Below are 27,996 nucleotides of genomic sequence, written 5' to 3'. Positions count from 1 at the left end.
CTTTCTAGAAGCCTCTAAAATGTCTCTTACAGGTTGAGAAAACTGAAGAGGGGTTATGTTGAGAGGTACCAAGCTTTCAGGTGTAGAGACTGTAGGTTGGGATGACTCTGTGTAAGAAAGTATGGCTTCCTCCTGCTGAGCTGAAGTAGAAGGAGGTACCAAGGTTGTCTCAGCCACCAAGGAGCTATCTGAATCATGGTGGCATGATCGTTCTTCAACTTGACAAGAGTCTTGAGAATGAGAGGGAATGGAGAGAAAGTGTACAGAAAAAGATTCGTCCATTCCAGTAGAAAAGCATGTGCCTCAAGACGATGAGGAGAATATATCCTGGAGCAAAATTGAGGCAGTTTGTGGTTGTGGGGAGCTGCAAAGAGATCTATCTGAGGCATTCCCCACTGTGAAAAAATGTGATGAAGAGGCGAGGAATTGAGTGTCCATTCGTGAGATTGTAGAAGGCGACTCAATTTGTCTGCCAAACAGTTTTCCACCCCTCGGATGTAGACAGTTTTGAGGAAGGTGTTGTGGAGGATTGTCCAGTCCCAAATCTTCAGAGCTTCTTGACAAAGGGAGGGAGATCCCATCCCCCCCTGTTTGTTGACATAGTACATGGCAACTTGGTTGTCCATCCGAATGAGGACTACCTGGTCGTGAAGAAGATGTTGAAAAGCTTTGAAAGCATTGAAGATTGCTCTGACTTCCAACAGATTGATGTGACATTGACGATCTGTACTGGTCCAGTGGCCTTCAGTATGGAGACCATCAAGATGAGCCCCCCCAAGCGTAGGTCGAGGAATTTGTTGTGAGGACCTTCTGATGAGGGAGCGTCTGAAAAAGCAAGCCTCTGGAGAGATTGGAAGAGAGCATCCACCAGCAGAGAGACTGTATCAACAAAGGAGTGACTGTAATGTATCGAGAGAGTGGGTTGTAAGCCTGCGTCCACTGAGGAATTCTGAGGTAAAGTCTGGCAAAAGGAGTCACGTGTACTGTGGAGGCCATCTGACCTAATAGTACCATCATGTGTCTCACTGAGATTGAAGAGTGGGAAGACACTGCATGACAGAGTTGAAGAAAAGCCTCCAGATGTTGTTGCGGAAGGAATGCTCTTAGTTGGATAGTGTCCAGAACAGCTTCGATGAACTGTAGATTCTGAGAGGGTTGAAGTTGGGATTTGGGAAAGTTGATTTCGAATTCCAAGCTATGTAGGAACCACGTAGTCTGTTGGGTCGCTACAATAACCCCCTGAGATGTTGAATGCTTGATGAGCAGTCGTCTAGGTAGGGGAACACCTGATGACTATGGTTCCTGAGAGCTGCTGCTACCACCACCAGGCACTTGGAGAACACTCTGGGAGATGAAGCCAGGCCAAAGGGTAGCACTCTGTATTAGTAATGCAGATTCCCCACCTGAAATCTGAGATATTGACAGGAACCCGGATGAATGGGAATGTGGATATAAGTCTCCTTGAGATCCAGAGAACATAACCAATCATTCTGATCTAGAAGGGAGTATAGGGACGCCAGGGATAACATGCAAAATTTTTCTTTGACTAAAAATTTGTTGAGAGCCCTGAGATCCAGAATGGATCGCAGATCGCCTGTCTTCTTCGGAACTAGGAAGTAACAGGAGTAAAATCCCCTGTTCTGCTGTTCCAAAGGAACTGGTTCGATGGCACGGAGACGAAGCAGAGCTTGAGCTTCCTGAAGAAGAAGGGCAGTCTGTAAGGATACTCTCTTGGAGGAAGCTCTGGTGGAACCTGAGTGAAATGAAGAGAGTATCCTTCCCTGATGACTGACAGCACCCAGAGGTCGGATGTAATGGTCTCCCATCGGTGATAAAAATGATGGAGACGACCTCCTATTGGGGGAAGAGAGGACAGAGACAGAACAATGGAAGTTATGCTCTGTTTTAAACAGTCAAAAAGGCTGTGTAGCCTTAGGTGCAGCAGAAGGCTGAGGTTTCTGTTGCTTCTGTTGCTGTTGTTTCTTGGGAGGCGCTCCATTGTAAGGAGCCGCCCTCGGAGTATAACGCCTCTGGAAAATTGGAAGAGGACAGGAAGGTTTCACAGGAGCTGGCTTAGGCTTTGGTCTGATAATGGACGCAAAAGATTTTTCATGCTCAGACAATTTCTTAGAGGCTGCTTCTATAGATTCATCAAAGAGGTCGTTGCCTGCACAAGGGCTGTTAGCCAGGCGGTTCTGAAGATTAGGGTCCATATCAATGGTGCGAAACCAGGCCAAGTGGTGCATTGCTACAGAGAAAGCAGTGGCCCTGGCTGACAATTCAAAGGCATCATAAGAGGACTAAAGAAGATGCAATCTGAGTTGTGACAGAGTAGCAATAACTTCTTGGAATTCGAAGTGCTTCTGTGTATCCAGGTAATCGAGAAATTTGGGAAGAAGATCAATGAGGAACTTGAGATAAGTAACAAAGTTAAAATTATAATTAAGGACTTTGGAGATCATCATAGCATTTTGATAAAGACGACGTCCAAACTTGTCCATAGTTTTCCCTTCCCTTCCAGGAGGAACAGTAGCATAGACTCTGGAAGGATGGGATCTTTTTAAGGAGGACTCCACAAGAAGGGATTGGTAAGACAATTGCAAATTCTCAAATCCTTTACAATGCAGAGTTCTATACCTGGAGTCCAATTTCCCTGGAACAGCAGGAATGGTATAAGGGGTCTCCAGGCAGCGTGTGAAAGTCTGAGACAAAAGCTTGTGAAGAGGAAGCTTAAGAGATTCTGCAGGAGGTTGAGGTTGATGCATGACCTCGAGAAACTCCTTAGAGTACTTAGAACCAGCATCTAATTGAAGTTCTAGGTCATCAGCCATCTGGCGAATAAAAGCAGAGAAAGCCATGGGACCGGATAACCTGAACCCCAGAATGCTCAGGGAGTTAAGGGAAGTCCTGGTAGAACCATTATCTGTTCTTTTCAATCTTTCCCTAAGCACAGGAAGGGTCCCCTTGGACTGGAAAACCGCCAACGTAATCCCACTCCACAAAAAGGGCTGCAGGACAGAGACAGAAAACTACAGACCAGTGAGTATATACGTCTATAGTGTGTAAACTCATGGAAACACTGATCAAACAGAATCTTGACACAATCCTAGACGATAAAAAACTGCTTGATCCACACCAACACGGGTTCACCCAGGGTAGATCCTGCCAATCTAATCTGATTAGCTTTTTTGACTGGGTTACTAGACAAATGGACGCCGGAGAGTCACTGGACATGGTATATTTGGACTTCAGTAAAGTATTTGATAGCATCCCTCATCGAAGATTACTGAACAAGCTGAAATCGATAGGATTAGGAGACACTCTAACTACATGGGTTGGGGATTGGCTGAGCGGTAGACTTCAGAAGGTGGTGGTGAACAGTACCCCATCCGAAGCATCGGACGTGATCAGTGGAGTGCCGCAGGGCTCGGTCCTGGGCCCGATTCTATTTAACTTATTCATAAGAGATATGACACAAGGACTTAGAGGAAGGGTCAAACGCCAAACTTTGCAACATAGTAGGCAAAAGCTTATTACCTGATAATATGACACACGACCTACTGTTGCTGGAACAATGGTCAACTACTTGGCAGCTAGGCTTCAATGCTAAAAAATGCAAGATAATGCACCTGGGTAAGAGAAACCCGCGTAGAACTTATGTACTAAATGGTGAGACCTTGGTTAGGACCACGGAGGAACGCGACCTAGGGGTGATCATTAGTGAGGACATGAAGGTTGCCAATCAAGTGGAGAAGGCTTCCTCCAGGGCAAGACAAATGATGGGGTGTATTCGCAGAGGTTTCGTCAGCAGGAGACCTGAAGTTATGATGCCGTTGTACAGAGCCATGGTGAGGCCTCACTTGGAGTACTGTGTTCAGTTTTGGAGACCACACTACCGAAAGGACGTGCTGAGGATCGAGTCGGTTCAGCGAACGGCCACCAGGATGGTCTTGGGGCTCAAGGATCTCACGTATGAAGAAAGATTTAAAAAATTGCGGCTGTACTCACTTGAGGAAAGAAGAGAACGGGGAGATATGATTGAAACATATAAGTACATCACGGGACGCATCGAGTCAGAAGATGATATCTTCTGGCTCATGGGACCCTCGACCACCAGAGGGCATCCGCTGAAAATCAGGGAAGGGAAGTTTCATGGCGACTCCAGGAAGTACTTCTTCACCGAAAGAGTAGTGGATCATTGGAACAGACTCCCACTCCAGGTGATAAAGGCCAGCAGCGTGACGGATTTTAAGAGAAAATGGGATACTCATGTGGGATCTTTAAGGGAGTAAATTCAGGGGAGGGGATACTTGGAATGGGCAGACTTGGTGGGCTATAGCCCTTTTCTGCTGCTTTTTTCTATGTTTCTATGATCCGCCAAGGCCTTGCCTTGAGAGGGACTCGATGACCTCAAGGTGGCCTGGGTCAGAGGGAAAGCCTCTCTGGAGAAATGACCATCAAAAGCATATGGAGACTTGGATGAGGCAATGGAAGCAGCTGAGTCCTCGAGATCTAGAAGAGGAGACCTCAATCAAGGAGTTGGTGGTCTGAAAGAGCCAGAAAGTCTGGAATGAGGCCTAGACGAAGAAGGGTGCTCTTTGGAAGAAGACCTATGCATGGATGGATGCCTCGATGAAGGCCTTGATCGACAACGAGAGTGGTGTGTGGAAGCAGGTCTCGAGGATTGAGGAGACTTCGTCCTAGAGATGGAAGTAGGCAATGCTATCGGTGAATGGATAGGGCTAGAAACAGTAGATTGAAACTCAGGAGGTTTGATGAAGGAATCTCGAAGCACTCCCAAAGACTCTGCTCCTAGAGTGTGAGGATTCCTGTCGAGGCACTCGCAAAGAATCTACTCCTTGCATAGAGTGCGTAGATGCCAGACCAGACACTCTAATCTAATCTAATCTAAACCTTAAGTTTATATACCGCATCATCTCCATGAGTTTGGAGCTCGACACGGTTTACAAGAACTTAAATAATAGGCAGAGAAGAAAAAAAGGTTTACATGAACTTATGTGTAGAAAGGAGGAGAAAAAGGGGGGGAGGATAGAGTTACAATTTGGTGAAAAGCCAAGTTTTCAGTTGTTTGCGGAATAATTGAAGGGAGCCCAGGTTCCGCAACGGGATGGTGAGGTCGTTCCAAAGACCTGTGATTTTGAAGAGAAGGGATTTTCCCAGTTTGCCTGCATAGTGGATGCCGCGTAGAGAGGGGAAGGCTAGTTTATACCTTTGGGCAGTTCTGGAGGAGTCAGGACTGGAGGAGTTGAAAGATAGTGGGATAAGGGGAGGGAGGATACTGTGAATGATCTTAAAAGCCAGACAGGAACATTTTAAATGGATTCTGGAGATTATTGGGAGCCAGTGAAGTTTGGCAAGGAGTGGGGAGGCATGATCAGATTTGCGTTTTGAGATCAGTTTGGCTGCAGTATTCTGGATTAGTTGGAGTCTTAGAAGACTTTTTTTGATAGATTTAATTAGATGGCGTTGCAGTAATCTAGTTTGGAGAGGATGATGGATTGGACAAGGATGGCAAAGTGTTGTTGGCTGAAGTAGGATCTAACTTTCCTCAGCATGTGGAGGCTGAAAAAGCATGATTTTGCTAAAAAGTTGAGGTTGTCATTGAGGGAGAGAGAGGAATCGATAATGATGCCAAGGACCTTGCATGAGAATTCGAGCTGTAATGCATCGCCTGTGGGTAGTGCGAAAAGGGTGGACAGGTGTTCGAATTTTGGGCCAAGCCAGAGTAATTTTGTTTTTGATTCGTTTAATTTCATCTGTACCAAGAGGGACCAGGCACGGAGTCTCATTATGCAAACTGTAATGTTTTCATGAAGGTTGGTGAGGTTCTGGTCAGTCTCAAGGAGGACAAGGATGTCATCTGCGTATGTGTAGATTGTTTCAAGGGGGGATAGTTGAAAGAGTTTCAGGGAGGACATGTAGATGTTAAAGAGAATATGGGAAAGGGGTGATCCCTGAGGGACACCGCAAGATGGAGTCCAAGGAGTGGACATGGTGCCACTTGTGTTGACAGAGTAGGAGCGGGAGCGTAAGAAGTTTGAGAACCACATTAGGATGGTGGAGTCAATTCCAATCTCGGAAAGTTGGTAAAGTAGTATGTCATGGTGGACGACATCAAAAGCAGCAGAAAAATCGAATTGTAATAGGACAGCAAATTTGTTACATGAGTGTAGTTGTTGTGTAGGGGTGTTTCTGTATTTGTACCTGAAGGTTAGGACTCTCTGACATCATCAAGCCTGAACCATTGTCTGCAAGAAATCTTTCCAGCATGAACTTTGCAAGAAGAGAAAAAGAAGAACACATCTTTGCTGTTTCTGCCTGATGCATTCTGGGTATGTACCAGAATGGTATTCTACTCAAGGACATCCATCTGTGTCTTCATAATTAGACTGTGTGATTCTTGGGGGAGTTATTCTCCTATCCTGTTCTTATCTGTCTAACGGCGCCTGTGTCTCCTAGCCTGTATGAGACCTTACACAGAAAGGCTATTCATCTAAGTTCTGTTTCTGGATTGGTCCAAGGAAGTCATCTGACGAGATCCAAGTGAAAAGGTGCTAATTATAATTAGTCTGTGTCGGGATGCGAGGAAGCTCACATCTTACCACAGGTGTCCTGCACGCAACCTTTTCTGCAATAATTAAGACCTGAACAGTTACCTCGTGTGACTCGGACTCTAAACAGCTCTGAATTCCAGCACTACAAGGAAACTTGACTGCCAGTGAATTATAGCCTTACCCGGGGTTGACAAACATGTACCTGTAACAAGGGATTTCTTACGTCTCCTGAAGCTAACAAGAAAGTTTTCCATTTCACCTAATTTTCGCCAGAGGCCTAATCAGAGGGTGAGTATACGGAACTTACTATCTTATCAGCTGGGGGTAGATAAGTATATCCGATTGTGATATAGGACAAGGTTTGTGAAGCTACCTTGGTGATAACTGTAATCATTTGCTACTAATCAGGGATTATTATTATTATAAGGAATTGTTTAGTGTGTGTAACAATTAGTTTACTTAGTTATCTAACAAGTGTATTGTGATAATTATGTAATGAGTTTCATTTATGTAATCAGATATTTTGTGAACAATATTTAGATATTGCAGCTGGCTTGTGAATTATATTTTTCTATTTTCATAATAAAAGTATTTCTCATTAGCCTGGGTCTTGTGTTGTGTAAACAGGCAAGAAAGCTGAACCTGGATCAGCGTTTATGGTTTTCCCTAGACAAAACTAACAGACATGTAATTTGTTTATGTAACTGATTAGTATACCATAAATCTTGCTACAGTTTGGGGGCTTGTCCGCGTCTTTTTTGTCCCTGTTTCACGAAAGTCTTGCAACAGTTTCGGTTTGTTTAGTTTACTTGTCACCATGTCTGATGACAATGAGACTCAACTTTCGTGTATGCTCTTGAAAAAGAGGTTTTTCACAAGTTAGCTGTTATGGTTTTGAAGCAGCCGGACCATGAAGAGTATTTTTCTAACCTCGTACGCTTACTGCCTGCAGTGTTAGAAGAATCTAATCAGGTTTATTGTTCTCTGTTACAGCGTCTCCTGCAGGCTAGAACTAAACCTACAGGAGAACAATATTCTGAGCTTATCTGTTTGTTGTTTGCTTTCAAGACTTCTGTCTCCTCTAGTTTATCTCAAACACGTCAACTTCAGAGTGACCTGTATGAGCAATTAGATTCTTGTAAAAACACATTGCAGGACGAACAGGCTCATAATGACACTTTTTAACTTCTTGCCTCTACTTGTCAGGCACAGCATTCCTGATTTTGATCAGGCGAAGTCTGCTTTAAAACAACATTGCTCTGAGTTACAGGCTGACCTCGACCGTCATAAAACTATGTTAGCTGAACGCCCTGTGCATTCCTCTTGTACTAAGTGTACGTCTTTAGTCTCTCAGCTTAACAATGCCCAGGCTCAGAAGGCAGCTGTACAGCAATATTTATCTACTTGGGCAGAATTTGACGAGGCTGTTAAAAGCCACGCTGAGGTTTTGCTTAAGAAGCAGACCGAATTAGAGGACGTGACTGCTGCTTATGTCTGTCTCAGTGAAGATTTAAATTCGGCTGAGCGTTTTCTAATGATAAGGCTGAACGTGCCGACAGACAATTGTGTGCTTTACATGCTGATTTTATTGCCTCTCAAAATAAACTCTCCGCGTGTGAGTTACATGTTCAACGGCTTACTGCATCCCTTTCTCGGGCGGATGCTGATAATCTGGCTCTACGCCAGGATATGCAGGCTATCTCATCCCAAAGGGCTGCGTTGGTTGCTGATATCCAAGTTTTGCAAGACTCGGTTGCTGCTTTTCGTAGTGAGAGGGATATTAATACCACACCTTCTCCCTCTCCCCCTGCCTCTCCTCCGCTCTCCCCTAAACCGGCTCCTAGAACTGTCTCCCGTTTTTCTCACAGCTCTAGGGGGGGGGATGGGTCAAGGGATTCACAGGAGTGTTCTGATTCTACTGCGGAGGACTTGTTACCTAGCAACAACCCCTGCCCTGAGAAATCGGTGCCATTAGCTAACCGCCCAGTGCAGCAACCACGCCCTGTAAGGTCTATCTCCATGTCCGGTGATGTCACTGGACCTACTGATTCTAACCCACACCCGGTAAGGTCAGTCTACATTGAGCCTAAACAACCACCAGATGGCGCCAAAGCATCACACACTTCTTTATATGCTCCAAAGAGGTCACATCACAACACTGAGGCTGTGAAGGATACTCAAAAATGAGGAGATGGTCATTTTGTACCACCCTATCACGCCCAGTTAATGAAGGTGTTTAAACAGATGATAGAAGCCTTTAGAGAGGGAACTAAGCTAACTATTGAAGCACATCTGGCCTCAATACATGAGTTCTATGAGACTTATGCAGTACCGGAGGCAATTGACAAACTGCAGTTACTTCGCTGGTCCTTTGCTTCTGAGTGTCATGAGACGTTACGATCCATCATCGCTGGCACTTCCGATGTGATAGCGGTGGAACAACAACTCAAGAGACGTTATGGTACATACGCTGATTCCCTTGAGTCTCGCAAAGCCGCCTTCCATTTGCGCTGTGGGCTCCAGGAAAATCCCTGTGAATTTGCTTTCTGTCTGAAACAACATTTTTTTCCAGACAGGACTCCTTCTGAGGAAGAACTGGAGTATGGTGAATTCCAATCTCTCTTTGCAAAAGCCTTGCCTGACTATATGAGTGTGATTATGGCTGGTATGAAACATGCCTCTTACTCATCGATCCTGGCCATAGCCGAAGATCTCTATGATTATCATGTCAGGGCTCCTGCGGTGCAACCTGCGAAACCGGTGCCCAAAGCACGATCTAAGGACCAGAAGCTCAGTGTATGCGCTGTTCAGACTTCACTTGCTTTGGAACCCAGTAGCTCTGTAGCTTCCACACCAGGACCTGTTTCACCCCGTCCAGCGGACCTGCCTTCCTCTTCTGCTGCACCACTCAAAAGGGATGGACCCAAGACACAGAAGAAGAAATGGCCAAATAAGCCACAGGAGCATGATGATGATGGCTACAGCGTGCTAGCGGAACAATTGGCTCAGATGATAGCTCGTCTTTCTGCCCTGGAGCTGGCTTCCCAACAACTGGCAGTACCTGTCCCAGCTAGAAGGGAGCAGACCCCGAGGAGAAAGGATAACAATGTCGGTTACAAGCCTTCCGGCACTCGAGTGGTCAAGTCTGTGGCGACTGACACCCAGGTTTCCTCAGTTGATGACCTGGATGACACACCCGAATTGTCTGAGGACGATAAAGCATGACTAGTCCGAGAACCACTTTCCCCACTCCCAATTGTATCTTCTGTCCAAACAACATCTTCTGATGCCACACAAGACATTGATCCAGTACTCTCCAGTGAATTATCTGAGGACACAGAGTGGCTTACTTTGTGGGATTCCATTAAGTCGCACAAGTATTTCTTGGGTAGGCTCACGCCTATGGGTCAACGGTATACTTTACCTTTGCTTCTCCAACAGGTCTTGTCCTGTCCCGGTTTACTTGACACGGCTTCCGAAGTGATTTTGATCACGCAGGGCCTATTCCACCGTTTGAAGACTACCCTGGGTACCCAGATTCCACTGAAGATTATGCCCTGTGATTTGTCTTTGGTTGCCTATGGACATCAGAACATTGAGACAGTTGGTCAAACTTGGCTTACCTTACAGTTAGGCAAAATGACTGTCAAATGCCCAGTGATTATTACCACTAGTCCAGGAGAGGAGTTTTTGATTGGAAACGATCTTTTGAAGAGATTGAGGCCTATTTTGGATTACGTCCAAGAAGTGGTCTGGGTCCAGGTGACGCGTCCCCTTCCTTTTGGGAAGGTATAGACTACATGCCTGCCCCAGGTTGCCAGTACTGTGGAGCAAAACGATACTTCAATTCGAATCAATTTCCTGCGTTCAGCGGATCCACACATCTTGGAGCTACAGTACGCCAATGTTCCAGGGGGGGGGTCCCACAGGCCGTGAGATTGTCAGCGTTCCCAAGGAACAAATATCTGACATTGTTCTCCAGGCCGACCATTTGGAAATTGTTCTGAAGTCTACGTTCCCCGTGCCGGACCCACCTCCAGCGACTGTCCAAGACCCAACCTCATCTGGTTCCAGTTCTCTGACTTCTCATCCTCGTCTGCTGGCTGTACTTCACCAGGATGATACTGACTTGTCTGTTGATGTCCACCTGCACTGTTCTGTCCCAGTTCCAGCTCAACTGCTACTCCGGAGTGACATCTCCATGATCAGTGAATCTTTTTTCCGTCAACTTCAGTGAACCACACCCGTTCCGTTTGTTAGGCGCCACTCTACTTATCTACCTATACCAGGTCAGGGTGTCAAGTCTCTTGTTGGGGTTTGTAGCCTTCCGCTGACCCTGAGTTCTAAGACTTTCATTCATCCCTTTTCTGTGGTGAGAGGCCTACACACATCCTTGTGTTTGGGATCTGATTGTCTTGTTCGCCTAGGAGTCTACGTTGATTTGGTGAACTGTGTGCTTTGGAGCAGATTGCAAGGCACCCCGGTAGAAGATGTGGACCTGATGGATGTTCTGAAGGCCGGACAACCTCTTCCTCAAGTTTGTGAAGTGGTCTGTGCTAAAGACGTCAAGATTCCTGGTCTTGTGCAGGATTTTGCTCTGCCTCTTCGTTTGGCCCATGGTCAATGCATGCTCGATGATATTGGCTTTTTCAACCCAAATTCCTCTTTTCTCGAGCATGGTCTGTCTCTAGGTGCTTTACCCTGTCTTGAAGTACCTAACTCTTCTTTCCATGTGTTGATTGTCAATGCTCAACCTACGGAAGTCATTCTCTCCGCTGGAGAACCTTTGGGTTTTCTGGTGGGGGAAATTTTTCCTGATGTTGAGGTAACTTTGCCTATCATTGGCAGCTCGTCTTCCATTGTCGACCCCTGCCAGGGGGGGACATACCAGACCGTATTCTTACCTCACCTAAAGGACTCATTTCACTGGACTTCCTCTGGCCATATGATGCTTTGACATCACATGTAACAGTGGAGAATGACTTTGATTTTATCCAGGAAGTTAGCTCTGTCTGACCAATCCAAAGCGGTGAATGCCATTGAATCTTCATCTTTGCAAGAACAGATTGAAGATCAAGTGAAAATCTCCTCCAACCAACCTTTTTCTGAGTTTGATGCCATGGTAAAGGAACAGGTGGACCTAGCTGATGCGTGCTCTTCTGATGAAGAAAAGGCTCAGTTAGCACAGTTGTTGTACAAGTATCGAGACCTGTTTGCAGTGGATTCTTATGACACTGGCCTGACCGACCTACATGTGACCAAGATTCCTACGGATCCCCACAGTAAGCCCATCTTCGTGCGTCAGTATAAGATTCCTTTGGCCTCGTATGAGTCCGTGCAAGAGATACTTGATACCCTAGAAACTAGGGGTATCATTAGGCCTTGTAACAGTACATACAACTCACCCTTGTGGCCAATCCTGAAGAAGAATAACAGTTGGAGAATTGCCTTGGACTACCGACAGCTAAACAAGCGGGTACCCTTGTCTAGGTGGCCTATGGCCCATCTTGACCAGAACTTGACTACCATCAAAGGAGCTAAGTATTTTACCAGCTTGGATTTAGCGTCTGGATTTTGGACAGTTCCTGTACATCCACCGGATCAATACAAACTAGCATTTACCTTTAGGAAGAAACAGTACACATGGAATAGAACACCTTTTGGTTTTCTGAACTCTCCAGCTGAGTTCAACATATTTCTCCATAAAGCCCTTCCAGATGCCGAAGCTCGAGGAACTCTAGTCTATGTGAATGACATCCTGATCAAGAGTCCCACCTTTCAGAAACACCTGGAAGAGGTAGAACATGTGTTCCAACAATTGCAGAATGCAGGAGCTAAATTGACCCTTGCCAAAGGTCAATGGTGCCGAACATCTCTGAATTACTTAGGGTATGAAATTTCCTCTGAAGGTCTTCGACCATAGAAGAAAAGGATACAGGCACTACAACAGTTGAGGAGACCTACCAATCTGATGGAACTTCGTTCATTTTTGGGGATATGCAACTATTCTCGACAGTTCATAGATCAGTATGCGGACATCTCTAGACCCTTGGTCGCCTTACTGAAGAAGGATGTACCTTGGACTTGGGGTCCTGAGAAGATGCTATGCAAGAGATGAAAGAGCAGCTTAGTCGCTTTCCTTGCTTGGCCTACCCAGAGAGTGGTCGTGAATTCTTCATCGACCTAGGATTCTCCAAACACTCTATGAGTGCTGTCCTGTACCAGAAATACGATTCTGACAAGCGTGTGGTGGCCTATGCAAGCAAAGGCTTCACCGATGTAGAAAAAAAATCATATTCTAAAGGTGAAGATGTCCTTAAATGGGTCCACATTAATCAACTGAGACCATGTCATCCCAGTAAATTTGCCCAGGATGAAACCATTGTTAGGATGAATGACATTAACCTAGCAACAGCCTAGGCTGTTCTCTCTTTTCTGTTTTTCAGATGGCGAAACGAGTTCTGCCGATGCTTTTCCTGGTTGTCCTGCTGATTGGAGTTGTTACCAAAGTGATCGATCCTGGTAAGCAGTCCCGTGTTGTCCTTCAAGATTCTCCTGGTTTCTTGTTCTTCCCGTTCCAGATCTTTCTCCAGCACATCTTCTTTCGATGTTTCTCTTTTCTATTTGGACTCTACTCCTACTGAGACTGAATTGGAAATCCTGGATGTTTTCCGTGGACATCCCATCAACTTTACCCTTGAAATGGAACAATTTCTGTTGTCAAAACCTTTCCACACTATTGAACTGAAAGTTGATAATGATAATCTTCATGTTGTGGACTATTATGTTGGCTCCTTCCATGCACCTGAAGTTGTTGATACCTGCAGTGTTGACCTTTTTGTCATTGTTGTTATTCCACTTTTTCCACTGTGGGTTCTCTTGTTTGGGTTCTCTATTTTTGCACTCTATGAGACCATCCGGATTCGACGTCTTATTCGTCGTAAACCCTCACCTCTGGACTTAAGAATGCATGATTACATAGCGGCTTTGAAGGAGTGATTTTGTTAGCCGTATTTTTGATTTTGATCTTTCTGTCTTACCTTTTGCTTTGACATTCCTTTTGTGCCTTGCTATGTAGTTATGATTTTTGATTTTATCATATATTGCCATTTATCAGTGATTTTGTTATCATTTAGTTGGCTGGGTTCTTATACTTTAGCCCTTGCCTTTATGATTATTATACATTGATTATTGCTATCTTTGATTTATTGCTGATTTATATGGTATTGCTTATGTTTATGCATTTTTGTATCACCTTGGGTCTTGACGATCCTTTCCTATTTAGTTAGGTTGAAGGTGAAATAGACTCCATTGAAGTTATTTCTCCTTCAAGGGGGGGGGGACTGTAGGGGTGTTTCCGTATTTGCACCTGAAGGTTAGGCCTCTCTGACATCATCAAGCCTGAACCATTGTCTGCAAGAAAGCTTTCCAGCATGAACTTTGCAAGAAGAGAAAAAGAAGAACACATCTTTGCTGTTTCTGCCTGATGCATTCTGGGTATGTACCAGAATGGTATTCTACTCAAGGACATCCATCTGTGTCTTCATAATTAGACTGTGTGATTCTTGGGGGAGTTATTCTCCTATCCTGTTCTTATCTGTCTAACGGCGCCTGTGTCTCCTAGCCTGTATGAGACCTTACACAGAAAGGCTATTCATCTAAGTTATGTTTCTGGATTGGTCCAAGGAAGTCATCTGACGAGATCCAAGTGAAAAGGTGCTAATTATAATTAGTCTGTGTCGGGATGCGAGGAAGCTCACATCTTACCACAGGTGTCCTGCACGCAACCTTTTCTGCAATAATTAAGACCTGAACAGTTACCTCGTGTGACTCTCTGCCTAAGAGAGAGTGAATAGGACTCTAAACAGCTCTGAATTCCAGCACTACAAGGAAACTTGACTGCCAGTGATTATAGCCTTACCCGGGGCTGACGAACACGTACCTGTAACAAGGGATTTCTTACGTCTCCTGAAGCTAACAAGAAAGTTTTCCATTTCACCTAATTTTCGCCAGAGGCCTAATCAGAGGGTGAGTATACGGAACTTACTATCTTATCAGCTGGGGGTAGATAAGTATATCCGATTGTGATATAGGACAAGGTTTGTGAAGCTACCTTGGTGATAACTGTAATCATTTGCTACTAATCAGGGATTATTATTATTATAAGGAATTGTTTAGTGTGTGTAACAATTAGTTTACTTAGTTATCTAACAAGTGTATTGTGATAATTATGTAATGAGTTTCATTTATGTAATCAGATATTTTGTGAACAATATTTAGATATTGCAGCTGGCTTGTGAATTATATTTTTCTATTTTCATAATAAAAATATTTCTCATTAGCCTGGGTCTTGTGTCGTGTAAACAGGCAAGAAAGCTGAACCTGGATCAGCGTTTATGGTTTTGCCTAGACAAAACTAACAGATACGTAACTTGTTTATGTAACTGATTAGTATACCGTAAATCTTGCTACAGTTGCACCTTTGAAATAAGGGAAACTAGGAGGGATTCGGTGCTGAGGCTGGGTCTGAAGCCGTGTTGGTAGGGGTGGAGAATGGAGAATCTCTCGAGATAGGAAGAGAGCTGGGTAGCAACTATGGTTTCTAGGAGTTTGGTAAGTAGAGGGATATTTGCTATGGGATGGTAGTTTGATGGTAAGGAGGGGTCGAGATCGGCTTTTTTCAGAATAGGTGACAAGGCAATGTGACCCATTTTTGTGGAGAACAGGCCTGATAGTAGAGCAGAGTTAATAAGTCTCGTAAGGGAGGAGATGGCCTGTGCAGGAATATTTTCATAAAGGTGGGAGGGGAAAGGATCTAAGATGCATTTGCAGGATTTCAGTCTGAGACAGAGTTTAGAGATCTGGGGTTCAGATATGGGTTCAAATGTCGTCCAGGATCTATCAGCTGGGATAGGGTTTGAGTCATTGGGAGGAAGAGAGTTGTAAGAGACTACTGGGGGGAAAGAACTCCTTATGGTGGAAATCTTTTCATTGAAAAATTTGGCTAAGTCATTTGCGGATGGGTGGGAGAGGGGAAAGGTGGAGTCGTTTTTTGAAGTTAAGTTTTGCCAGATGTAGACAGAATACTATTTTGATTTTTTGATCTGGTGATTTTATCTCCATAGAAATTCTTTCTTGCTTTTTTTAGTACTGTCTTATAGTACTTGATGTTGTCTCGCCAGGATTGTCTGTCTGAGGGGGATTTCGATTTTTTCCATTTCCGTTCCAGGGCTCGACATTTCTGTTTTAATTCCCTGTGGTATGGAAGGTACCAGGGGGCTTTGTGGGAGTGGGAGATAGGTTTTATAGATAAAGGGGCCAGAGCGAGGTAGGTAGAACGGGAAAGGGTAACCCAATTATGCCAGTTGGATTCTGGGTCCGCGTGTTTAGGAGAAGGGGGAAGTTGATTAAGAAATTGGGTCCAGAACAGTTCACTCGTGATTTTTTTGCGGTAGGTGATAGATTTTGTGGGCCGGGATGGAGTACCTAGATGAGACATGAAGATAGGGAGGCAGAAAGAGCCTAGAAGGTGGTCAGACCATGGGACATGATCCCAGCGGGCCTCTTTGGCAGAAGTTTTGTGCTCAGTCAGGTCGAGGAAGCTGATGATGTCTAGTGTATGTCCTTTATCATGGGTAGGTGTGGGCGAAGGAGTGGTGAAGCCTAGGGAGGTGAGGAAGTCTTTGAATTCAGTTGTATCCTTGCTGGAGTTATCGTCAATGTGGAGGTTAATATCTCCTATGATCAGTAGTCTCTGGAATTTTAGGAAGGCTCTTGTTATAGTCTCTAGAACAAGTTCTGAGGATTTATTCCAGGGGATAGGAGGGCGGTAAAGTAGCAAGATGCCTAGTGGGTGGGGATGGAGTTCGTCGTTAACTGAAGCTAGTATGAATTCTAGTGAGGTATGGCTGCCCTTTTCAAGGAGCTGAACATTGAAGAATGATTTGTAAAGCAGAGACAGGCCTCCTCCTTTCCGGTTGATTCTGGGTGAGAAGAGGCCATGGTAGCCAGGGGGGCAGAGTTCGTTTTGTGTGAAAGAATCATCTTTTTCGATTCATGATTCTGTGATGCACACGAAACCCGGATCGGAGGCACCGAGTAGGTCTTTTATTATTTGGGTCTTATTGCGGACTGATCTGGCGTTACAGTAGAGTGTGGGGACAGGGGTGAGAGAGACAGAGGTGAGGTTGGGTAGGTTGGCTGGAGGGACAGGCTTTAAAGAGGTGTGATTTCTTTCTCTGTGTTTTTTGAAATGGTGAGTTCTAGTGTGTACTAGTGTGGGGATTTTGAGGCCTGGGCAGGTGTTGTTTGAGATTGTGGAGTCGGGGAGGTTGGGGGGGAGAGATTTTTGGCAGTGGGAAGTATTGGTGAAAGAGCAAAGAAGTAGAAGGAGGAGCCAGGAGGGTTGCTCCATGGTGGGAGCGAGGAGAGATAGTGAGAGAGGGTTTGGGCAAAGCTTGTCAGGCAGGAGGTGGGAGAGATTAGTGCTGATAGTAAGATGCAGACTGAGGAGGGGCTAGGCTGTATAAGAGATAGTAGTGATGGGCAGAGCAGGCTAAGTAAGTGGTGGCAGAACTAGACATGCGATAACATGCGATAACAGTAGAGGAGTAGCACAGGATATATATGCAGTGGCAGGCTAAATATGCAGTAGCTGGTTTTACATGCGGTTATACTTGTAACAAGTGGTGACAGGTTGTGGTAACAAGTAACATGCGGTGGTAGGTTAAAATATGTAGTAGCAGGTTGTAAATGCAGCTATACAGGTAACATGTAGTAGCAGGTTGTACATGCGGTGGATGGAATAGAAGCAGTCAGTGTTTGTTTTAGCAGGCTATAGATGCAGAAATATATCAGATGCAGTTTATAACAGAAAAAAGGTCTTTGCAGGAGCTTTGAAAAAAAAGCTCCGTGGAGGAGCCGGATGGCAGGACTCTGTGCACTGCCGACAGTAGTTTCAGTCGGAAGAGTCCTTCTCTTGGAGCAGTCCTGGAGGGGGCGGGGTTTCGGTGGGGCTCCGTGGAGGAGCTGGCCCCGAAATTGAAGAAAAACGCTGCCAATTGCAGCTGAAGGAAGCCTGAAAAGCTTCTGTGCTGGAGCTTTGAAAAAAAGCTCCGTGGAGGAGCCGGATGGCAGGACTCTGTGCACTGCCGACTGCAGTTTCAGTCGGAAGAGTCCTTCTCTTGGAGCAGTCTTGCTCCTTGCATAGAGTGTAAAGGTTCAGCTTGAGGCATAGGCAGAGGTTCGACCTCGCAGAAGACTGCTGATTGCCCAGGCTGGATTAGAGAAGACAGCGTTGGCCCACATTTGGTCAGTAATTGAACAAACTGCTGCTCTAACATGGTCTGGAGAGAAGCCGGCAAAGATGGATCCGCGTCTGAAACCGGACCACTTGCTGATGCTATAGGCTCCAAGGTGGCAGTGGAGATGTGCTTCGACTTAGAAGTCTTGGAAAGCTTGAGGACCACCACCGGAACATTTTGCTTAGGTATCTGACCTGAAGGAAGTTCAAGGGAAGAGACAGCAGGTTTACTCGAGGTCAGAGACGTCCCAAATGAGGAAGGTCTGATGAGGCTCGAGGTCGGAGTCGTGGAAGAAGGAGGACCCTCGGCGGAAGATGGGGCCGAGGCAGCGCTCGAGGTCGAGGGTGTGACTGAAGAGTCCATCCCAAAAAGTTTCTCCACTAAAATCCAAGGGCTCGAGGTTGAAGAGTAGCACAACGCTCGCACGACTTAGGATTATGGGCAGGCCCGAGGCACTTGAGGCACCAACAGTGTGGGTCCATGAGGGAAATCGCATGTTGGCACTGGCTACACTTCTTGAAGCCCGTTGCTGGCCGGAACATAGGAGGGAAAATAGCCATAGCCGAGCGGCCTGCCCCGCCAGTCGAATGAAGAAAAAAATAAAGTCTCTCTTTTTATTTTTAACTGAAATAAAATAAAGTAACACAGCGATTTGCGACGAAAAGAACACAAACCGTGGTTAGAGAAGGCACAAAGTAACAAAGTTTAGTGCAGAGTGTCAAAGACGGACTTCTCGGCTTGGCGGAAAACTGAGAACTGAGGAGATTCGCTGGGCAGGAAGGCACTCGCGCATGTGCAGTGCGGCTGACTCGAAACTTCTACGTTTTCTATAAGCAAGTGTGCTTGCGAAGCTGTCCGCATTCCGGGCTCTGTGGATGATGTCACCCATATGTGAGAATAGGCTGCCTGCTTGTCCTGGGATAACCTCTGAATATATATATGGCAATCACACCAGCACTTAAAATTGGCCTTGCATTAGGAGGTTTAACTTTAAAAGCATAATATGTATACCAATTAAATTCCTCAATGTTGTACAAATAAGAGCCAAAAACAGAGCAATAGAGGACTTATATGTTCTCTACCTGCCAGCAAATGCTTAATTCACTTTGAGTATCAGACTCATTGTTTTTTCCAGACTTCTTTACATACAGGGAGGGTATCTTACTAAAATGGGTTGTCTAAAAATTGTCGATCTCTAGTAGGTTAAAAGTATGTACCTTATGGAGGTTGTCTGTGAGAAGACATTCCAAGAAGTCTGTGTAGAAGAAAATAGTTTACGCCCTTTTCAAAATATCAGGTATGCACAATATTTTATTCTCCTTGTTCATCTGTGCACAAAGTAATAGGTGCTAACTATGCAGGCACTTTTACTTACTATCTACACTAATGTACAGTATATTAAAAGCATCCATGTAGTTTGCATCTACTAAATATTTGAAAATATTTAAGTAAAACATTAAGAATGGAAGGAGTAAATGGATTGGATGACATGGTTAGGAAGCATGCTATAGAAAAGGTAGGCTTTGAGGTAATAACTATCTCTTACTTTTTACTATGACAGGCTTTGTCTCCTCTTCCTCAAGTTGCAGTTTCACTTCATTGAGATCTGAGATAAGAAGTTTGCGAGCATCACACTCATTGCGATACATCATATATTGTTCTGCTAGCTCACTCTGCAGCTTATCCACCTATGGAAAAGACAAAGGTGTAATATGTTTTGACAGAACCTGATGGCTTTCAGTAGTAAATTTATTATATACTGTATATTGGTTAATATTTATCTGCCACAATTAGTGTTTTTATTTCAAATCTCAGCCTGTTTATCTGTCTTGTATGTTTAGATTGTAAGTTCTTTCGAGCAGGGACTGTCTTCTTTGTGAGTCTGCATAGCCCTGCGTACATCTGGTAGCACTATAAAAATAATTAAATATTATAGTAGTAGTAGTAGTAGTAGTTGCTATCCAGATTGAAAGGCACCGAATATCCATATATATCAGTAACCACTATTATCTGGATAGTGTGGTTTTTGCTATCCTAAGTTATCTGGATAGCAGACTAATGGTTGTAGTTATCATTGTGAGCTACCATTAAGATTTGATATTTTATCACTAACTCATGCTATTTTAGCACAGGTTTCATTTTATGCAATGAGACCTAGTTACTAATAACCTGGGTTAACAGTAAAAACAACTCATCTTAAACATAGCCCATGTTGATAACTTCCTCCCTAAATATCACCATTATCCAGAGAATTTCTGTGTCCACCCATGCTTTACCCATGTTTTATTCTGGCACTATTCAGATATTATTAGGATCAACAATTATTAGGTCATCAATGTTCTTCAGCAAAACTATCCATATAGTATTGTTGAAAATCACTGTATAGACCTGGCTAGATGCATTTGAGGGAGGGGGGGGGGCGTTATCAATGTGTACTTCTATTAAGAAGACATGAGAATGGAGTGGATACTGTGTAGTTCATGGAAGAAAGTGTTTATGAACAACTTGAAAAATTGAAGGTGGACAAAGCAATGGGACCGGATGGGATCCATCCCAGGATATTGAGGGAACTCAGAGAGGTTCTGGCGGGTCCTATTTAAGATTTGTTCAACAAATCTTTGGAGATGGGAGTGGTTCCTAGGGATTGGATAAGAAAGGATGTGCTCCCTATTCACAAAAGTGGTCGCAGAGATGAAGCGGGAAACTACAGGCCGATAAGCCTCACTTCGGTTATTGGAAAAATAAAGGAAGGGTTGCTGAAAGAAAGCATAGTGAAATTCCTAGAATCAAATGGGTTATAGGATCCAAGGCAAAATGGTTTTACAAAAGATAAATCATGCCAGACGAATCTCATTGAACTCTTTGATTGGGTGTCTGGAAAACTGAATCAAGGGCATATGCTAGACATAATTTATTTACATTCTAGCAAAGCCTTTGGCACGGTTCCTCACAGGAGACTCTTGAACAAACTTGATGGGCTGAAGATAGGACCCAAAGTGGTGAACTGGATTAGAAACTGGTTGATGGACAGACGCCAGAGGGGGGTGGTTAATGGAATTCACTCGGAGGAAGGAAAGTTGAGTAGTGAAGTCCCTCAGGGATCGGTGCTGGGGCCGATTCTGTTAAATATGTATGTGAGTGGAAAACATGAAAAAGGATCTGCAAAAGGTAGAAGAATGGTCTAATATCTGGCAAATAAAATTCAATGCAAAGAAGTGCAGAGTAATGCATTTGGGGATTAGAAATCGAAAGCAGCTATCTGTACTGAGAGGTGAGAAGCTGATATGCACAGATGGGGAGAGAGACCTTGGGGTGATGGTGTCTGAAGATCTAAAGGGGAAGAAACAGTGTGACAAGGCAGTGGTTGTTGCCAGAAGGATGTTAGGCTGTATAGAGAGAGGCGTGACCAGTAGAAGAAAGAAGGTGTTGATGCCCCTTTACAGGTTGATGGTGGGGCCCCACTTGGAGTATTGTGTTCAATTTTGGAGACCGTATCTAGTGAAGGACATAAAAAGACTTGAAGCGGTCCAGAGGAAGGTGACAAAAATGGTAGGAGGTTTGTGCCAGAAGATGTATGAGGAGAGACTGGAAGCCCTGAATATGTATACCCTAGAAGAAGGGACAGGGGAGATATGATTCAGACATTCATATATTTGAAAGGTATTAACGTAGAACATAATATATTCCAAAGAAAGGAAAATGGTAAAACCAGAGGGCATAATTTGAGGTTTAAGGGTGGTAGATTCAAGAGTAATGTTAGGAAATTCTTCTTTATGGAGAGGGTGGTTCATGCGTGGAATGTGCTCTCGAGGGAAGTAGTGGAGAAGAAAATGGTGGCAGAGTTCAAACAAGCATGGGATGAACACAGAAGATCTCTACTTAGAAAATAATGGGTATACATTGAAGGAACTAAGGCCAGTACTGGGCAGGCTTGCATGGCCTGTGTCCCGTATATGGACTTTCAAGTTTAATGTTATTGGATTAGTTGGAGTTGTTTGATTTCTTTTTGATATATTTCTTTTTATATATATATATCTTTATTCATTTTAAAGCCAAAAATAAGTGCAACATATTATACAGACATTTTACACTTTAACAGCACTTAAATTCTATCAAATTATATTTTATGACAAATACATATATCATCCCCCCTTTCTACATAACCAGCAATTGCACTCAAATTAAAAGTATCTCCCCACCCACCCTAGACATGTATGATCAAAGGACAAAATCAATAATCACTCCTTACAGAATTTTGTCAATGGCTCCCAAACATCCATAAATTTTCTATAATGTCCCTGTTGTATGGTGATCATACGTTCCAGTTTAAAAGTGTGGCATAGAGATTCCCACCAGAAATTATAATTTAACCGATCCCAATTTTTCCAGTTCTTCAAAATAAGTTGTATGGCAACTCCTGTCATTATAAAGAGAAGTTTGTTATTATGAGAAGATATTGGGCTTTTAGCCCTCATTAACGTGCCAAATAGCATGGCATCATACGTCAATGCCACTGGATTTTCCAATACTTCATTCACTTGACCCCAAATGGATCTCCAAAACTTAAGTATCAAGGGATGATCCAATGTTCCTACATCAAGATGACAGTGCCAGCATCTATTAGACTTGAAGGGTATTAACATAGAACAAAATCTTTTCCAGAGAAAGGAAAATGGTAAAACCAGAGGACATAATTTGAGGTTGAGGGGTGGTAGATTCAAAGGCAATGTTAGGAAATTCTAATTTATGGAGAGGGTGGTGGATGCCTGGAATGCGCTCCCAAGAGAGGTGGTAGAGAGTAACACAGAAACATAGAAATTGCCGGCAGAAAAAGGCTGAGGCCCATCGAGTCTGCCCACTCCATTGACCCACCCCCCTAGTTAATCGCTCTCTGATGACCTTTTCCCTCATAGAGATCCGACATGAGCATCCCATCTGTTCTTAAAATCTGGCACGCTGCTGGCCTCGATCACCTGTACTGGGAGCTTATTCCAGCTGTCAACCACTCTTTCGGTGAAGAAGTATTTCCTGGTGTCGCCATGAAACTTCCCGCCCTTTATTTTCAGCGGGTGTCCTCTTGTGGCCGAGGGTCCTCTAAGAAGGAAAATATCATTTTCTACCTTGATACGACCAGTGACATACTTAAACGTCTCAATCATGTCTCCTCTCTCTCTACGTTCTTCGAGAGAGTATAGCCACAATTCATTCAGCCTTTCTTCGTATGATAGATCTTTGAGCCCCGAGACCATCCTGGTGGCCATTCGCTGTACCGACTCGACTCTCAGCACATCTTTACTGTAATGTGGCCTCCAGAATTGTACTCAGTACTCAAGATGAGGCCTCACCAAGGTTCTGTACAAAGGCACTAGGACGTCGGGCTTCCGACTAACATATCTTCTCCGGATACAACCCAGCATTTGCCTAGCCCTGGATGAAGCCTTCTCCACTTGATTGGCCGTTTTCATGTCTTCACTGATGATCACCCCCAAATCCCGTTCTGCTGCAGTCCTTGCTAAGGTTTCACCATTCAATGTGTACGTTCTGCACGGATTATTGTTGCCAAGGTGCAAGACCTTGCATTTGTTAGCATTGAAGCTAACAAGTAAAACACAGAGGATCTAGAAACAGAAAATAATATTAAAAATTGAACTAAGGTCAGTACTGGGCAGACTTGCACGGTCTGTGTCTGTATATGGCCGTTTGGTAGAGGATGGGCTGGGGAGGACTTCAATGGCTGGGAGAGTGTAGATGGGCTGGAGTAGGTTTTAACTGAGATTTTGGCAGTTGGAACCCAAGCACAGTACCAGGTAGAGCTTTGGATTCTTGCCCAGAAATAGCTAAGAAGAAAAAATAAAAAAAATTTAAATTGAATCAGGTTGGGCAGACTGGATGGACCATTCGGATCTTTATCTGCTGTCATCTACTATGTTACTATTGTTAATCCATTGCAAATTCTATTGGTTACTTGGGCAATATCACCTTTAAAAGGTTTATAAAACATAATATCATCTGCAAATATAAATGGGTTGAAACCAAAAGAATTCAGTTTAAAGCCCAATGTTAAGATAGGTGATAATGGTGAACCTTGATGAACTCCATAAAACGGAATTAAAGTCAATGAAATAATCTGATTTGTCTTTACCTATGAACGATTTTTAAGAAAACCTTGTAGCTAACCGATTTAGGTTAGACACTTCAGCAAGGATCGAAATTTGGCCGCCAATCTACCCAGCGCTCACCGTAGGGTACAGGCCCGTCCTCACTCCAGCGTCGACTCACTCCTGATAGCGTGCGACCACAACTCCTAACAGCAGCTCCAGCCCCATTGTCTTCTTACTCCTCCCCTTTCAGGCTCAACCAGCTGATGCGGCACTGATGGATAATATAAAAATGTCTGCCGCTCACCACAAGATTGAAAGCTGGCTGCCAATCTGCCCATAATAACTCCATCAACTCACTCGTGGTAGTGTGTGACCGCAACTCCCAGCAGCGGCTCCGGCGGGCCAGCTTCAGTGCAAATTGCTAATTGGCTTGTGGGCCAAATTTTATGAGACAGTGGCCAGAGTTTGACATGTCTGGTGTAGAATCAACGCAAAAGCAAGGCAAAATAAAATTGCAGAGGTAAGTAAAAGTCACAGTTGCATAGGCAAGTTAGAACAAAATTGGAAAAGCCTGCCAAAATCACCAAATTCTTGACACTTTGTTGTGTCTGCCCAAAAATGTTTAATGAAAGTGAATTATAAAGTGACCAATGACCAGCACACGACACGACTAATGGAAAAATGAACCAACAATGGAAAAAGGAACCAACAAAGGAAAAAGGAAAAACAATTATAAAGTGACCAATGACCAGCACACGACACGACTAATGGAAAAACAAACCAAAAATGGAAAAAGGAACCAACAAAGGAAAACCAGGAAGAGCACAAAAGACACCAGAAAGAATGCCATCGAGAGGTCAGGAAAGCAAAGAGAGAATATGAGGAAAGACTGGCAGGAGAAGCAAGAAACTTCAAACCCTTCTTCAGGTATGTGAAAGGGAAACAACCAGCCAGAGAGGAAGTGGGACCACTGGACGACGGAGGCAGGAAAGGAGCGATAAAGGAGGAAAAAGAGATAGCTGAAAGGTTAAACAAATTCTTCTCGTCAGTCTTCACCAGAGAGGACACATCCAATATCCCAGAACCCGAGGTGATTAGAAACGGAGAACACGACGAAAGGCTGGTACAACTAGAGGTAAGCAAAGGGGATGTCCTCAGACAGATAGACAGACTGAAGAGCGACAAATCACCGGGCCCGGACGGCATCCACCCAAGGGTACTAAAAGAACTGAGAAATGAAATAGCAGAGACACTTTGCCTAATATGTAACCTCTCCCTAAAAACTGGGGAGATCCCAGAGGACTGGAAAATAGCAAATGTCACGCCCATCTTTAAAAAGGGATCAAGGGGTGACCCGGGAAACTACAGGCCTGTGAGCTTGACCTCGGTTCCGGGAAAGATGATGGAAGCAATGGTAAAGGACACAATCTGCGAACACATAGAAAACAATGGACAACTGAAGGCAAGCCAGCATGGCTTCTGCAAGGGAAGGTCATGCCTCACAAATTTGCTGTACTTCTTTGAGGGAATAAACAGCCAGATGGATAAGGGGGAATCCATAGACATTATTTACCTTGACTTCCAAAAAGCCTTCGACAAGGTACCCCACGAGCGGCTACTTAAAAAGCTGTGGAACCACGGGGTACAAGGGAATATCTACCGATGGATCAAACACTGGTTGGCAGGCAGAAAACAGAGGGTTGGAGTAAAGGGCAAATACTCAGACTGGCAATGGGTCACGAGCGGAGTTCCACAGGGGTCGGTGCTGGGACCTCTATTGTTCAATATATTTATTAACGATCTGGAGACGGGGTCAAAATGTGAGGTTATCAAATTTGCTGATGACACCAAACTCTGCAGCAGGGTTAGAAACACGGAAGACTGTGAAGCCCTGCAAAGGGACCTAACAAGACTGGAAGACTGGGCAAAAAAGTGGCAAATGAGTTTTAATGTAGAGAAATGCAAAGTCATGCATGTAGGGAAAAAGAACCCGATGTTCAGCTACAAAATGGGGGGAACACTGCTAGGGGTGAGTAACCTTGAAAGGGACCTGGGGGTGATGGTCGACACATCACTGAAACCATCGGCGCAGTGTGCGACAGCCTCAAAGAAAGCAAACAGAATGCTGGGCATCATCAAAAAGGGTATCATAACCAGGATGAAGGAAGTCATCATGCCGCTGTATCGCGCAATGGTGCGCCCGCACCTGGAGTACTGTGTTCAATACTGGTCGCCGTACCTCAAGAGGGACATGGCGGTACTCGAGGGAGTGCAAAGGAGGGCGACTAAACTGATAAAAGGTATGGAAAATTTTTCATACGCTGACAGGTTAAAAATGCTGGGGCTGTTCTCCCTGGAGAAGAGGAGACTTAGAGGGGACATGATAGAAACCTTCAAAATCCTAAAGGGCATAGAGAAAGTGAACAAGGACAGATTCTTCAAACTGTGGGGAGCCACAAGCACTAGGGGTCACTCGGAGAAGTTGAAAAGGGACAGGTTTAGAACAAATGCTAGGAAGTTCTTTTTTACCCAGAGGGTGGTGGACACATGGAACAAGCTTCCGGAGGAGGTGATAAGCCAGAACTCTGTACAGGGGTTCAAGGTAGGTTTGGATAGGTTCCTGGAGGATAAGGGGATAGAGGGGTATAGATAGAACTTGAGGTAGGTTATAGAAGTGGTCAGAAACCACTTCACAGGTCGCAGACCTGATGGGCCGCCGCGGGAGCGGACCGCTGGGCGGGATGGACCGCTGGGCGGGATGGACCTCTGGTCTGACCCAGTGGAGGCAACTTCTTATGTTCTTATGACTAATACGGTAAATATATTCAGTTAAAGCCTGGGTGAACAGGGCAGGATTAATTTGTCGAGGGCCCCTAGGCAAACAAATACACTGGGTCCCCTCCCCACCCCACCCCACCCCATCATGCGCCCAGGCATAAACAGGAAGCTGCGTCAGAGGAAAGCTTTGGGCAAGCAGCACCGCATGCACAATTATAGTTCCCGTTGCCTTTCTTACCCGCATTGCTTGCTTGTCTTACTTTCCGTCGATGTGGGGGGCCGCATTGGTAATTGGGGTGGGGTCCGTGTTGCCGATCGAAGCTGGAGGGGCCCATCACCGTTTGGAAAAAACAATGTTGATGCCCTCCTTCATCGGGTCCCCTGACCATTTCGGGCCTTAGGCACGTGCCTACTTGGCCTATTGGTTAATCCTGCCCTGTGGGTGAATGGATGTTGCCCAGTATATAACACACTTCTAAGGGGTATTGGGGCAGGAATGGGTGATTCTGAGAGGCAGGAGACCAGGTATGACATCGGGTCTGTGGCGTATCGTCACAGGGCACAGGTGGCAGCCCCCTGGGGTACCCACAAACTATTGGCATGAAAATAACAAGTGCCCCCAATACACCCGCAAGCAAGATTCCCGCAGGCAGGGAAAAAAAGACAGGCAAAGGATTAGCAGCAGCGGCAAGCCCTCGGCAGACTTGCTGGCACAAGCTCTCTCCTAGCGACAGGGCGAGCTGCTGGAGAGATGGAGCCAAGTGGGGCTGGCGATCTACCTCTGGCCCCTCCGCGATCTGGTCTAAAGGAAAACAGATTTGAATATACTACAGATGCAGCAATATTTGTAAGAAGGAAGTCCCCCAAACAAGACCCCACAACAAGTGGGGTTACTCTCTCCACAGTAACCAGAAAGTTGAACACAAAACATATTCCAGCATATATAAAGTATAAGGCAAGAAGCATCCAGCAGAGTAAAGGCCCGCCAACCCACAAAGAACATCAAAACTCCCCTCTCACATGTGTTCAGGTACAGGAGGGAGCTGGCAAACAGCAGAATCCAGAAAGGAGGAAGCCTGGAAGTAGAGCACTAAGTCAATCCCAGCACCTAAGGCACATCATTCACCAGCAGGACTAAGTGCACAAACACTAAGACACACAAACACAGCCCAGAAATGCCATTTCTTCTGTGGACCCCTCACAGGGCCCAGAGTGCATTGAGGAATTCCCCAATGCCGC

The 27,996-nt window shown here is 44.8% G+C and overlaps 1 protein-coding gene across 1 annotated transcript in view; it reads right to left on the bottom strand.

Annotated features, from left to right (window-relative positions):
- TSNAXIP1 (translin associated factor X interacting protein 1) overlaps positions 1-27,996 on the bottom strand; it is a 1,372,321-nt gene that overhangs the window by 689,290 nt on the left and 655,035 nt on the right. The window contains exon 7 of the mRNA XM_033941585.1: positions 19,425-19,566. Coding sequence (XP_033797476.1) covers positions 19,425-19,566 — 142 coding nt within the window. The remainder of the gene's footprint in view (positions 1-19,424; positions 19,567-27,996) is intronic.

This window comes from Geotrypetes seraphini, chromosome 4 (assembly GCF_902459505.1).
Source record: "Geotrypetes seraphini chromosome 4, aGeoSer1.1, whole genome shotgun sequence".
Taxonomy (NCBI): Eukaryota; Metazoa; Chordata; class Amphibia; order Gymnophiona; family Dermophiidae; genus Geotrypetes; species Geotrypetes seraphini.
Note: the sequence above shows the minus strand (reverse complement) of the source record. Positions and strands in the feature narration are given on the sequence as shown.